Source organism: Python bivittatus, unplaced genomic scaffold, assembly GCF_059951505.1.
Source record: "Python bivittatus isolate LINGU-HERP-01145 unplaced genomic scaffold, Pbiv_v1 ctg000480_np1212, whole genome shotgun sequence".
Classification (NCBI taxonomy): Eukaryota; Metazoa; Chordata; class Lepidosauria; order Squamata; family Pythonidae; genus Python; species Python bivittatus.
This window is the reverse complement of record NW_028277075.1, coordinates 13,491,948-13,506,322: the sequence shown is the minus strand read 5'-3', so window position 1 is coordinate 13,506,322 and position 14,375 is coordinate 13,491,948. Positions and strand designations below refer to the sequence as shown.

Below are 14,375 nucleotides of genomic sequence, written 5' to 3'. Positions count from 1 at the left end.
CCAGAGTGTAGGAGCAAGCTGGGGCCTCAAAACTGCCATCATTTGGCAGCATCACTTTTTGTGCAGCTTGCGGACCTCATAGCTAATGCAGCTGTTGGACACCTGACTCATCTAATTGCACTAGGTGATCAGTGCTAGCTTGAGCCCCTCCACTTTCAGTGCCCACTTTTCCAGAGCAAAGCTACCCACGTTCAGACTAAAATGATACCACAATCACTTTCCTCCAGCATTGGGACCCCCAATCAGGCATCCTGACCTGATTCTTGCCACCACCCTGCCACCAATACAATCAAGGATAGAAGCTGATTAAACCTTACTTTAGTACTCCAGTAATGCAGTTCGGCATTACATTTACCTTTTTAGTTGCTGCATCATACTGCTTGCTCATGTTCAGCTGATAGTCCACTAGCACACTTAAATCCTTCTCCCTTTCACAGGCAGTTATCAGATGGGAGCTAGACTAGATAGCTTAAGGGCAGGGCAGGGCAGGGCAGGGCAGGGCAGGGCAGGGCACTGGGCTAGATAACCTCAACCAGGGTTCCTCAACCTTGGCGACTTGAAGATGTGTGGACTTCAACTCCCAGAATGCTGGCTGGGGAATTCTGGGAGTTGAAGTTCCCACATCTTCAAGTCACCAAGGTTGAGGAACCCTGACCTAAACAATCCTTCCCATTAATGATTCTATTAAAATTGCAGTGCTGCTACTTTCCTAACCTGTCTTCATCCTGCACCATCAAATGCAGCGCTAGCTACTGCTTTGAGGAAGGGCTTGGCTGAATGCCTTCCTGTGAACCTACTGACTGAGCACCTGGCTGTCACTGCAGATAGCTACAAGCTGCCATGTTAAATTGACTTCATTATGGAAAATTAAAAGAGCTTCTTCCCTTGATTTCCCATAGTGAAGTGGGGCAATCTTGGGGAATTTTAAATGGGAGTGTTGCAGCCCCACTTGGCTGGTGGGGGGCGGGTTCTAGGATCTTAGGCTCAATGTTTTTTCACCAGGCCATAGAAACCTCACTGCAGTAGCCTGAGGGTGCCAAATGTTAAGCACTGGTACAGTATCTGGAATTTCTGCCAGGTGAAGCATCAGGCTGATGGTAAGTTCTGCTTGGGGAGAAAAAGAGTAAGAGAAGTTTTCAACTAATGAGATTACTGAAAGGTATCTTGGAAAGAAGTGTTCATAGATTTATTACTAGCTTTACAACAATAAACTATTGGTATGTCTGTAGAATATCCCCGTAGAATATACTAGGATAGTATATCATTTATATTATTTACAATGCTGCTTTAACCATGCAATAACTGATATGAAACATCATTTATGGTAAATTTTTCCTGAACCATGAATTAAACTTAACCTTCCTCTAATGAAAAAAAAGTTGTTATAATTATATTAATTATAAGGAAAAGGGTGATTAAAAACAACGGGAAAAAAAATCCCTTCCAAAACCCCTTTTTCGTCTTTTTTCCTAATGAAATTGGGAATGCTATTGCCTATGTCAGGAAATAAGGGGAAAAAGCCTTTGCCAGATTCATGAAAAGCTTTCCTTATTTCATGAATTATGCAAAGACATCACTGATTTCATGAATTAGGCAAAGACTTTATTCAATTCATATGGAGAGTATGCTTCTGTTTCTTGAATTGGGCAAATCGTTTGCCCATTTTATTAAAAAAATCAGGCTTCATTTCAAATAGACAATTTCATGAGGCAGGCAGAGGTGTGAGTGACAAATGCAGCAATATTTAGCTTACTGCTTGAATAAAGCAATTTCAGAAATTTGGCAAAACACACACTATACATCTGATAACATTCAACTGTGTGTGGGAAAATTAATTCAAAGAACTAGCTAGCACTGATCTAAAGCGTCAAAGGCTAGTAAAAGTGTCTACTCGTGATTGAGTAGCAAAGATAACCTGGAACACTGCTTGCGCTAACCGTCATCACCCCACAAATAGGCTCTTCCCTGCAGTAGAAAAGTTGCTTATACTTCTTGCCTGTGAAATAAAATACTTTCAGTTTTGTTCCCCCCCCCCCCAAACAAGAGGTAGACAGAGATTGAACCCCTCTACGTATTCAGTACAACCACATTTAGGTTAAAAACTTGGCAGGACAAAATTAGTAGCAGGTTGCTTGAGCTGGTTGCTTGATTTGGATTCTTAAACCCTTTATCACCAAACACCCCAATAAAGGGCATGAATGAAATATCCGTGTATGCATGTGCGTGCATGTATTCTTTGCCAAGGGATGCAAACAGTGTTCGAATATATTTAAAATGTAGTCAATATCTTTAGTCTTCTAAGGTTCAAGAGAAATCACTTCTGCCAGTAGTTATCCAAATAAACAAGAAAAACACAGCTTAGGGGTACAATACACGCTTGAAGCTCTGGAAAGACAGCTTGGGATAAACAAAGCAATATAGAGCTGGGACTCCTCCTATAGACGAGGTATCCTAGGAAGACCCTGCTAGAGAGATTCAGGTGGTCATGAGGAGGAACAGTAGATGAGGGGCCCTTGAGTAAAGTGAGGGGAAGCCAGATGTAGAACAGGAATAGAGCTATCAGGTGTAGGCTGCAAAAGTCTGGATTACCACTAGATGTCAGGAAAGAGTTACTTTGCTGCTATAAACTCATTTTACAGCAAAAATGAGTTTATGGTAGCTGATTTAGACTGCTTGCTAGTTTAAGATTCCTTATTAATAGAATATATTGTGGCATGAGTAACTGGCTGTACTATTAGCAGTCAACTATATTGATAAATAATTTACTTATCTTTATTGTGGATTTTCTTCACAAATCTATTTTAATCTCCCAGCGCACTGAATTGTTCATGCCATTGTTATATTCCCCTCTGTTTGCCACTGAATAAAACTCAGTACAATAATAGTATAAGCAGCATGCAAATAGTTATCAACAGTAGACCATCTGTATTGGACAGAAATCTGCGCCTCAATTAGGTGGTCATAAAAAGCAAAACAGATGTGGATGAATCAGCAGGGGGAGAAAAGTGATACAGCCTGAACACTGATGTTTGCTGTTCACATACGGACCTTTTCAATAACCTAAGATGGGTAAATTACACTAATTAACCTTTAAAAATTAGATATTTCTAAATAATAGGCTTTAAACAAAGCCTGTTCTTTTCATTTCTGCTCTAAGTGTTTTGTTCGTGACAAAGCACTGTTTCATTTCAAGATTTACAAAGGTGATTACCTAACTCTTGCTCTGTTCCTTTGCCAATTATTTTATACCATACTTACACTCACCTCTCTGGGAAGGACAAATCTAGAAATAATCATAAAGAGGTACAGTTCAAGTAAACTGTTTAGTTCTTGCACTGGGAACAATGAATAAAGTATTTTCCATATGCAGGAAATGTTATTACCTGCTGTTGGAATATACCAATCTTACTGGCAGAGGGGGGTAGGTTGCTCTTAAGAAGCATAGAGGCAAACATTGCCACAATTCCAAAATAACAGCCTTATAAAAATGGAGGCTTTGTTTTGCCATTGTGTTTGTATGTAATGGCTGTCCATGGGGCATGTCTCTATTTGTAATGTGTTTAAACAGATTAGACCTGTACCATATGGTGCTTGTCCACCTCCACTTAGACAGTGTTTCTCAACCTTGGCAACTTTAAGATGTGTGGACTTCAACTCCCAGAATTCCCCAGCCAGCCATGCTGGGGGGGGGAATTCTGGGAGTTGAAGTCCACACATCTTAAAGTTGCCAAGGTTGAGAAACACTGACTTAGACTGAAGGAGAGATTCAGTGCAAGGTAGAGGCTCAGCTTGTGAAAGCACAGAGTTCTGCCTCAACGCCTGCACCAACGTGTCCAGGAGGCCTGTTTCTCTGGAGGAAGTGCTGCATATCTTTTGTACCTATGGTATTTCTGTAAGTACCAGATGCCATTTTGTGGAGTAGCCCCAAGTGGCATTTGGATGAAGGCTTTGGCTGAAGCAAAGCCCGTCTTTGAGGCCTTGCAGAGCCCTAAATAATTAATCATAACTACATATTAATATTATAGTGTTATACATTAAGATTATAAATCACAGAATATTATAATTTCCCCATAGTATATATGACAATGTGCACAGTGCTGTTTCTGTGGTTTTTTAGAGTTCAGGAATCAACTTGCAAATATTAAAAAGTATTCTAAAAAACTCAGAAGCAGGATTTTTTTAAGAAGATGTGCAGGAAAATAAGGTCTATTGAATACTCAAATTATTAACAGTTTGCAATTTGTAGTTCAGTATAGGAAGCTACAAGGAGACTTGAAGCCTGGCTGAAGATTTCGCTACTGAAGGACAAGATCCTACCTCACCATCCCAGGTTTGGAAGCTGACAGGTGTCCACACAGGATAGCAAAATAATAATAATAATAATAATAATAATAATAATAATAATAATAATCAAGAAACGGTGCAATCAAAACTTCATCTGTTTTTTATGTGTGTTGCAGACATGACATGCATAAAAAACAGCAGAGTTTCCATAGCGCTGCCACAACTGCCATCTTGACCTTTTTGATCATACCCTGCAGACATCCCTAGCAGCTCAAAAACCACAGTTGAATGCTCCTCCTAGATGTCTGTCATGTCTGAAGATAACAGATTGAATTGGTTGATGCAGTCCAGACCAGTGCATATACTGGCTGGTTACGGTTCCACTTTTCCAGGCTCTATCACCTGAAACTACCATCTCATTCTGACTAACGCTAGGAATAAATGTGGCCAGGTTACAAGTGTTAACCCTAATAGCTTCTAGTAGCATTAGCACATTGCTAATGTTACCTAGCTGGGTAATGAAATGTCTGCAAGCAAACCACCAAGCTCAGAAAGCACCAAGAACTCCACAGTATTAACAAAGTAGAGATGCACAAATCTAATTCAAGATTTAACTTTGCAATTCCACAAAATAGCACAATTAATCATTTACAAGCATCAGGTTTATGTGTGTATTCATTTCCATAAGTACATTTTATGACAACATTTTAGTCTGCATATCTCAAAATACAGCTAGCTTAGTAGGCAGCTCACTGCACATATTATGTAGCACTTGTAGTAGTAGACTCTGGAGTTTCTGGAGCATGGTGTTGTACATATAATAAATCAAATAAAAACACATTGGTCTCTTGTGTCACTTGATTCTTGCTGAAGCCATTGTGACAGCATTCTCAGCAACTGTCACAGACATTTGTGCAAGTCAGCAGTTCCTTTCCCACCAACTGATCATGATGGCACATGATGGCATCTTCATCCTACTGCCAAAGGTGCTCTTCTAAGATCTCTACCTGTTTTATGCATTTAATGCAGTGTACCTGTATGTGTGTAAACTCTGCATATGTATAAATTTTGGGGGAAAGATGACAGGATGCAATGAGCAATGCCTGAATTCTGGGCTGGGCTGCTGACCCAACTGGTATTATCAGACTCCTGCAAGTACCAACTCAACAAAGCACATTCAGCGTGGTTGAGACAATGTAGGTGTCATTCAGGTCATATCCCCACAACTTTCCATACAGCACTAAAAATTGCAACCTGTGTTTCTTTTGTTTTGTACTATCATATACTATATGAACAAGTGTGGTTTTTTGGGTACCTATTACTTGACTGCAATCTTCCCTGAAAGTTGACAAGTTTATGCCCATAGTCATGGTGCTTGACAATCTGAAATATCCCTAATTCAGAAGCTACTGAGTTTTTGTTAAAATCAGGAAAAGGGAAATCAACTTCTACCGTACTTGGGGGAAGCAGACTACTTAGAATGGTTTAGGCCTGGCTCAATCACACTCACCATTCTGTAGGCCAACTAGACCTGGACGGCAAAAGTCCAGATGTCTCTAGAGGGTAGCAAAGAGTTGTTTGCTGCCATCTAGTGGTTGCCTGGAGCTTTGCAACCCACACCTACTAACCCTAATTCTACCCAATAAAAAGCTTTCTATTACGCCCCCTTCATGCAGCATGTGCTGCCTGAGAGTTGGCTCACTCTGACTAATGGTAGGGTTGGTCCAGTGGGAGCTGTGTGTGTTTTCTCTTTGACAAGCATAATTTTATTTATTTATTTAAAAATCTGCTTACCTCTTAAGTTTTTATTCTAAATTATTTGCTTAGCATTTAGGAGTGAAAACTACTCAGTGGTAGTACAGTTCCTTAATTAAAATCAAACAAAGAGATCACTTATGTTTATTGAGGAAAAAAATCTATTACTGTTCTTAACAATGTTAGACAGAATACTGAATGGTTCAAATTTCCCAAGCCACTCATATTTCCTGCTGATATGAGGGCTGTTCAAATAGGCACTTCACTTTTGGGTTTATTTATTAAAATCCTGCACTCAGCTATAGAAAATTAGTCTCCTAGAGATGAACCACTCCTTTCCTTGAAGAACTGACTGCAAAAGCAGATATTCCAGAATTAGACAATAACATAAGACCAATCAGTGTGTTAGATTACCTATCTGGAATACTCTTTGGAAGCTATTAAAAATACTATTTTTAAGCAGCATGTCATGATTTTCAAAGAACAGCTTTTATAAAACCAGATAATGATGTAGTTATTTATTTATTTATGAAATGTATAGGCCACCCTGATCTACCACTACTCTGGGCAGCTTACAAAATAAAACTAAAAACAAGAATGCAAGCCAGCCAGACTCATTCACACAGGGTTATTGACTTTTACTCTACTAAGAGTGAAAGGTGTTGTAAAAACAGACACAATAATAACCAAACCAGTACTGAAGACTCTTTGAAGCTGTACATACAGATAACTGCAAAACATGGAAGAAAGCTGACTTTACTCCTTTGTGAAATGTTCTGTCCTGTAGTTCAGGATGTGAAATTCTAGTGTTCTTCCTATTCTGTTAATACAGATGAGAACCAGCTCTTCCATTCTCAGGCATCAAAGCACACACTTGAAGAGGGCGGGAGTAATTATCCTCTTCCTTTGGATTCTCATTTCATGAGCACTGAATCATTTGTATAGATTCAAATAAGGGGTGCTACTATTGTATGTAAAATGAAGAACTTTCTAATATTCTCCAGTTATAATTCACAGGATCTAATTCACAGATCCATGAGTTTATAACATAGGAAGAACTCCAACTCTATGGTTTGAAATAATACAAATAATGGAAGAGGTACATAGGCTTAAATCATGCTAGGTACAATTCCTTTGTGTGTTGAGAAATTATTGGTCAGTATGATATGTTACACCTGCTTGAATTTACACAAAAGAATAAAGAGTAAAGCTAAACCTTTTAGATGGCTTTTTGTGGGACCTCTTGCTACTAGTCAGGAGCTTTAATGGTAATATATGTGTCTGGGTCTACTACTGAGAACCCAATTATGTTTCGAGAAACTCATATTCATATAACCACTGACTTCAGGGGTGAAGCAGGAATGATATGGGAGTTTTTGATTCAAACATTAAATTCCGTATTAAAGGAGCCCAGGAATAGGTTAGTCACCTATGACCACCTGGAAGATCGGGCAAAAGACATTTTTAAAAAAAGATCTGATGAGTTGAGAAATCCTTCACCCCCACCCCTTTACACACTGGAAGTTTCACTTCCTTCTTCCCTCCAAATTTATGATTATTCTGCCAGTTAATATTTGAAATACATTAGCTGATTGGCTCAGTCAACTGTGATTCATCACTATCACTGTGTATTTTCTCTGAATTCCATTAAAACCTTTCACATCTATATATCATTTTGCTTTTCTGACTCTTTTTTCTATTAAGTTTTGTTCTTGAGTATTTTTCTTTATTGCTTTATAATGTATTTCAATTCAACTGAACTGCATTAGACAACCATAATTATATTAAAGCTTCCAAAGAAAGAAACAGCAGCATTACCTTATCAAGACAGAGAATAATGCAACCCAATGGAAGCTCTAATAGCTCTTACAGCTCATTGGGAGCAGCATTCCACGGTTGGGGTGGCCCTACATGTAAATTAGCTCTTTATAAAAATGGACTATTCCTCAAAAGGTTATGGCACCCAAAGTAATAGCTGCTTTAAAGATTTTAGTCTACTGGCCACATAAGTGGAGTTCAGTGTTCCCTCAAATATCTTGATTCTAACTGATAAAATGCACTGGAAATCAGTGCACTTGGAAAAGCAGAGATTTAACATTATCATAAAACCCAAGCTCAGTTAAGCCATTTACTTCTATTTTGAATGAATTGGAATTTCAAAATTCTCTTCAACTACAGCCATATAACACATTTATAATATGTTTAATCTGGAGTTTGCCAGGCCAAGAATTGATAAGGCCAAACTACATTTTTCCAGTATAGTTGCAGCTATCATACTGAGTCAAAAAGGCAACATGCGCAATGGTAAAACATCTAGGCACTATTGATTTTGGCTAGAAATGCTTGTTTTTATATAAGATTGTCCTAAAAGGCAGATAGATGTCAAGCTTCTAAACAGGGCATACCACAAGCAGCAATTAATTCCAAAAGTTTGAAACAGCAACAGTTATGCTTTACCAAGACCCATTCCAGTTGAGGTTGACTCCAGGTCTCCTGTTTTGTTTTGTTTTATACTTTCTAGTCTAGCATATAGTCCTGACTTTTCCTGGTGATCTCCCATCCAAGTACTAAGATTCACCTCTGATTATTTTGAGAGGGGGAGGGGAGGGTTAATCAGTTAAGGTTAACTGTGTACTGCCTCTTGCTATATCTATGGATGGCATTTAGCCTCCAAAGGCATGAGCACTTGTAGCAAAGATTGGGGGGAGGGAGGGGAATTCAGTCACTAGAGAAGTAGGTAAGAGGATGGCCTATTACCTTGGAAATATTGCATCCAAAATGTGTAAGGTTTCAAGCATAAGCAGCAGCACCTTGAACTTAGCCTGGAAGTAAGCTAATTAAAGAGCTGCTATAGTATCTGTGATTATTACACATTCAATTCCATGGAGATCACATAGGAAGAACCCAACAGATGCTATAGCTGCAAGCATGCTTGCCTCAGAAACATTACTGGTTGAATTATTTGCCCTTGTGGGCTTTCTCTCTCTAAAGGGAAAACACTGAAGACAAAAAGAGAAATTTGGTGGATGAGGGGGAGGGATATTTTCCTATAAATATTCATGTATAATTGTGACAAGCCTGAACACATTGGTCACAAGCCATAGATATATGGCCCACTTCATGTTCCTGAAACCTGCAAAAGAAGTAAAAGGCACATTTTGGAGATGGCAAGGCATGTCAATGCCCCTAGTAGTGTTTATAGAACTTTGTGGTATCTTCAACATTATTTGTCCTTCAAAGATGTCAGGTTTTAAGATCTATCTCATTCCCTTCAATCAGTTCACTTACAGGTAAGACTGAAAAAAAATGATTTACTCAAGATCCCCAAGTGCTTTGTGGTTAAAGAAACATTTTTTGGAAAAGCACTCAACATTTTTTTACTTACTTACTCTAAGATTGGTATAATACCAATCATGGCCTTCTGGGGAGGGGGGAAAGGGCATTGTTCCGTTATCTATTGAGAAATCTGATATAAGAAGATTAGGCCAAAGTTTGAGCACAAATTCTGCTGGCAGGAAGCTGAGGGATGAAGTAGGTAATGGCAGCGTTTATACACTGGCTCTTTATGAAGACCTCAGAACATAACTATATATATAATTGTGCTCTTTTTCCTTCTTTCAGTATTGACTTCCCAGACAAGTGTATACTTTACCTATAGAAATCCTACTCACAAAAAACTGAGAACACTCAGCCTTAAGATTTCAAAAAGCCACAGTTAGAGTGAGCAATAGATGGCTGGGTTGACTACTGGCATCATTTGATTTGATAGGGATGCATATACCCTTGGCGAGTGCTTCTTCTCTCAAAGTGATATATGAATTTCATACGGAATAGGCTGTTAGTATTAACTCATGAAGGAATCTCTTACAGATGGTCAGTTCCTCTCCAACAGAAGAATCCTCATCTCTTTAAGTGTACCATCGACATTTCATAGTTACAAGAAGTCTTTATTTTTCTTCATGTATTACATAGCTTAGTGAAATAAACAGTCACATTTTCATTAACACTCCTTGCCAGAATTATATTTCAACAGAAATTTGTTTGCTCCATCAGCATAAAACACAAAACTTGAAAACAAAATATTTTATTTTTTTATTAAAAATTCTACAGATCCTCCTTTTCAGTAATGCAGAAGAGATATTTATAATGCTATTTCCAAAACGTTCTTCATTCTCAGTCTGGAGAAGTAACCAAGTTTACTTAATCCAAGTTTCCAGTAAGAATTAGATAAATTCATGTGCATGTTTAGTTTCTACCATAAAAGCTAGATAAACATTACTCAGTCTAAAAAAGTTAAATATGCATGAAAGTATAATGAAGTCTTATTGCCATAATCAAAGAAACTGATTTACCACTTTGGGCCTCCCTTCATTTGTTTTTCTCAGCAATGTTTGCTTGAGTGCATTGATCTTCTCATCAAGTTCAGCCAGAGTATAGTTCTGCCATTCAGAAAAAGATGAGAGCTTAATACCATGAATTTGTAGCATAAACATTTAAATTAAGAAATAAATTGTGAGCATGCTTGGAGTTAATAATCTGGAAAAAGGATAAGCAACATGTCTACAATCTTCTTCTACACCAGCTTCAAAGCTTGTTTAGTGTTTACCATATAATCTATACATAATACATAATAATAATCTAATATATAATCTAAGGTTAAATGACTTTCCTATTTCTGCCAGAAGTAGGAAACAGTCATTTAAACTTAGATTCCAGACCATGATATGAATCCTGACTTTATATAGTGGTCTTGATCTAACATTAAATCTAATTTTAAAAAGTGAGCTGCAATTCAAAGTAACTATAATATAAGCACTGAAACTGTCCTTTGATGTATGTGTGGGAGTCACATGGGTGCTAAAGCTGTGCAAAGCTTTAGATTCAGTTCCAAAAAGGAGCATCATAATAGACTCTTGGCACCTGCCTGCAACTTTTTAAAGCAGCTACATTTTTTCTCAGGATTACATGGCAGCTAAAGAAGGCAGCTGCATAATCCTTGGGGTGGGGGGCAGGGAACAGCTTAAAAGGTGCAGACAGGTGCTATTTTCATGCTTCCTTATGCTTTGAAGTACTTTTTCCAAAGTATTTCTGAAATACTGTGTAGCTCTAATGAAGACAAGGATAATTCCTGACATAAATAATATTGGCTATAGAGGGAAAATTTCCATGACAACTTAAAATGTTTCAGAAAAAGACTTTGTCAATTCAAATTATTAATGAACTGTTAAACAAAATCTTGACTTTATAAACTGAGATCCAATCTTAGAAAAACAGTAGTTTGAAGAACAGACATTACAATAAAAAATCTGTTCAAGTCAGATTCAGGTGTGTGTGGAATCCATGTAACTGCTAATTATCAGTGCACTGCTTCAGAAATACTATGGAAAAGGTTCTTCAGAGCATATGGTAACACCAGTATAACCCCCATCTGCAGCTCTTTAAAGCTGCTTCATCTTTTCCTGAAACACTGCATGATCCAAAGCACCTTTTCAATAACTGCATCTGAAGCACTGAACCTTTCTAGTAAGTTTTTCACACACACAGGCAATTGCAAAATGTTGCTTTTTATGTGAGTTGGATAGCTAGTGTGAGAACTGTCCATATCAGCACTAATGGTATGTGGGAAATTGTGGCACAATTGCTGTTTATTTAAACCGATAATCTGAGAACCAAATTTAAATATCCCTGACAAAAGAGTTTTTGGCTGTGACCACATTGCTGTGCAAAGATTAGAATCACTAAGCCTCTCAAGCAAGTTTTACTCTGACATTAATACTGCAGGAAGACACATTAGAATATGCGTGTAACCCATTGGGTGGTAGACAGAAAGAACATTCTGAATAAATTAAAGATACACCCTCCACCCCATAGGTCAGGAAAGCATCTCTAAATCTGTAACTATAAACACATATAAATGAAACAAATAGACTCACTTGATTTTGTTGAATTTTCCTTCTTTTCGTAGACAAATTCTGTTAAAAAATCCAAATATAAATATCATATCATTACCAACAGAACTGTAGTTTTAATAAAAAGTAGTTATCCTTTTCCCATCATTAGTGAAACCTAAAGCCTATTCATCCAGAAAGATTCACACTTTTATGAATGGGAATTAGTGAGCTATTAATTTTTTTTCTCATGTAACCTCTTCTCAGTGTACTAACGTGCATGTTCATCTCCCATCAGGAACAAAGTGCTTCTACTATACAGGTTATCATTGTTATTCTAATCTTTCTGAAAGGATTCAATGCATGCTGCTCAGTCTTCTCTCTCTCTCTCTCTCTCTCTCTCTTCCCCCCCCAGTAAAAAAAACAAGCAAATCAAAGAAAAAAATCTAACTGTTCTCTCTAATGTGTTAATTTTCTACACTGAATGGAGCTTTGGTTTTTAACCAGAAAGAGAATTCAAATCGGAACTCTGTATTACATGTGTGGTACATGCGTGGCTGTTTGGTAGATCAGCTGTTAAGAGAAAATCTTCACAGCTATGTAAGAGGAAAACACTCTGAACACTTTTAAAAAGCTAATCAATCTTATTGAAACAACACCCCATGAATTTCCCAGTGTGTACACAGAATTCCTGTGTCTGCTAATAGCCCAATTGACCTTGATGGAAATCATCATGCAGAGCTATCACTTCAGATGAACTGAACAAGGCTGTTTTGAAAACTGTGGATCCAGACATACACATCGCCATTCAATACATGCTTCTTTGGAACAAGAGACCTAGACTTAACATTACTTACCACAGACTGAAAATATTCAGGAGACATCCCTTCCAATTCAAGAATTTTATCTTCAAGCTTTTTTATCCTCTGATAAATATCTTTTGGCACTGGTCCACCTACAGTGAAGCATTAAAAAAGGAAAAGCGTCAGAAAATAAATCATGACTAGGACAATTTTAAAAATAAAAAAGGAAAGATTTCAGAACAGGATTAACCTTCCAACTAAGATGTGAGGATAAAAGAGTGAATGAAGGAGAAAGACATGGCACAAAACAACAATATCCTAGTGCAACGAATTGCTGGGACATCATGAAGCTTCGTTGAAAATTCCTTACATATATGAAGGGTTCCAAATATAGCTGTGAACCCAATCTAAAAAATAAAAAAGGTCCACTTTCTTCATAAATTATTTTCTGAAGATACAATTTTCCCTTTTCCATTCAACAAAGCAGAAATATTAAAATGGATAGATCACTGGGAGATCCTGCACAATGACTCTGAATGCAGGAGTTTTATTTTATTTTGGTTATGGTCTTCTTTGTGAACAAACCTATTGCTATATTCTTACCTCTACATTAATATTTTGTACCAATGCTGTATTGATAGCCATAATTTGCCAAAATGCAGTGATTTATTTTTACAGATTATCTTCATAGATTTCTATAACAACCCTATGAGTTAAAAATGTTCATGTTTCATTAATAGAAAACAGAGCTCAATAGCACGGTTCTCCATCCAGACAAAAGAAGAGTTTCACGTACCTATAAAATGGGCCAGGCTATCTCTTGGCAAAGTAGTGAAGAGGAAAAAAAATGGGAAGATCAAACAAGGAAGACAGCCAAAGGTTTACAATCTTTTTGCCATCCAGTGAATAATTACTCCAAGTAACTAGCTGAAAAAGGTCAATTTCCTCCAGATTAAAATAGGGGAGGAAAACAGGATAATACTTACTATATTCAATAACTTAAAGATGGCTTAGTTCAACAGCTATTTACCATTACCACTACCACTACCAGGCCACCAGCTACAAAGCAATGTGATGAATTAATCAGATGGTATGCTTACTGAGAACACTAACTCTAAATAAATCCTAAAACTCATGGTGGGAGAAGGTGAATCAAAATACAGAAGCAAATGTGTTATACAATACATGTAGTCCCCGGGTTAAGAACGCCTGGTTTAAGGATGAACCATAGTTAAGAACAGAGCCTACTATAGCAAAATTCAAGTTAAATACACAGTGATTCAAGTTAAATACACAATGGTTTGAGTTCATTACACAATACTACTTATACACGACAGGCAGTCCTTGCTTAATGACCATTAGTTTAACAATGGTTCGAAGTTACAACGGCCTTGGAAAAAGTGCATTACAACCTGTACTCGCACTTACAACTGTGACAAACCACCGTACCAATCCTGTGGTCACGTGATCACAATTCGAGTATTTTGTAACTGGCTCGCACTTACGACTGGTTGCAGCATCCTGAGAACACGTGATTACAAGTTGCGACCTTTTTTGCCAGTTTCCGGCAAAAAAGTCCATTGGGGAAGCTGGATTCGCTTAATGACATGATTTGCTTAATGACTCCAGTGATTTGTTTTACGTC

At 37.6% G+C, this 14,375-nt stretch overlaps 1 protein-coding gene across 3 annotated transcripts in view; it reads right to left on the bottom strand.

The window, feature by feature from the left end:
* MBIP (MAP3K12 binding inhibitory protein 1) overlaps positions 1–14,375 on the bottom strand; it is a 50,243-nt gene that overhangs the window by 19,651 nt on the left and 16,217 nt on the right. For 2 of the 3 annotated variants that reach the window (XM_088145364.1, XM_088145365.1), the window contains exons 7-9: positions 12,785–12,882; positions 11,973–12,011; positions 10,392–10,478 (exon numbers count right to left, since the gene is read on the bottom strand). In XM_088145364.1, the coding sequence (XP_088001490.1) occupies positions 10,392–10,478; positions 11,973–12,011; positions 12,785–12,882 (224 nt within the window). Of the gene's footprint in view, positions 1–9,986; positions 10,479–11,972; positions 12,012–12,784; positions 12,883–14,375 lie in introns of those variants that run through there. The other variant, XM_007430940.4, reaches the window with a different exon arrangement.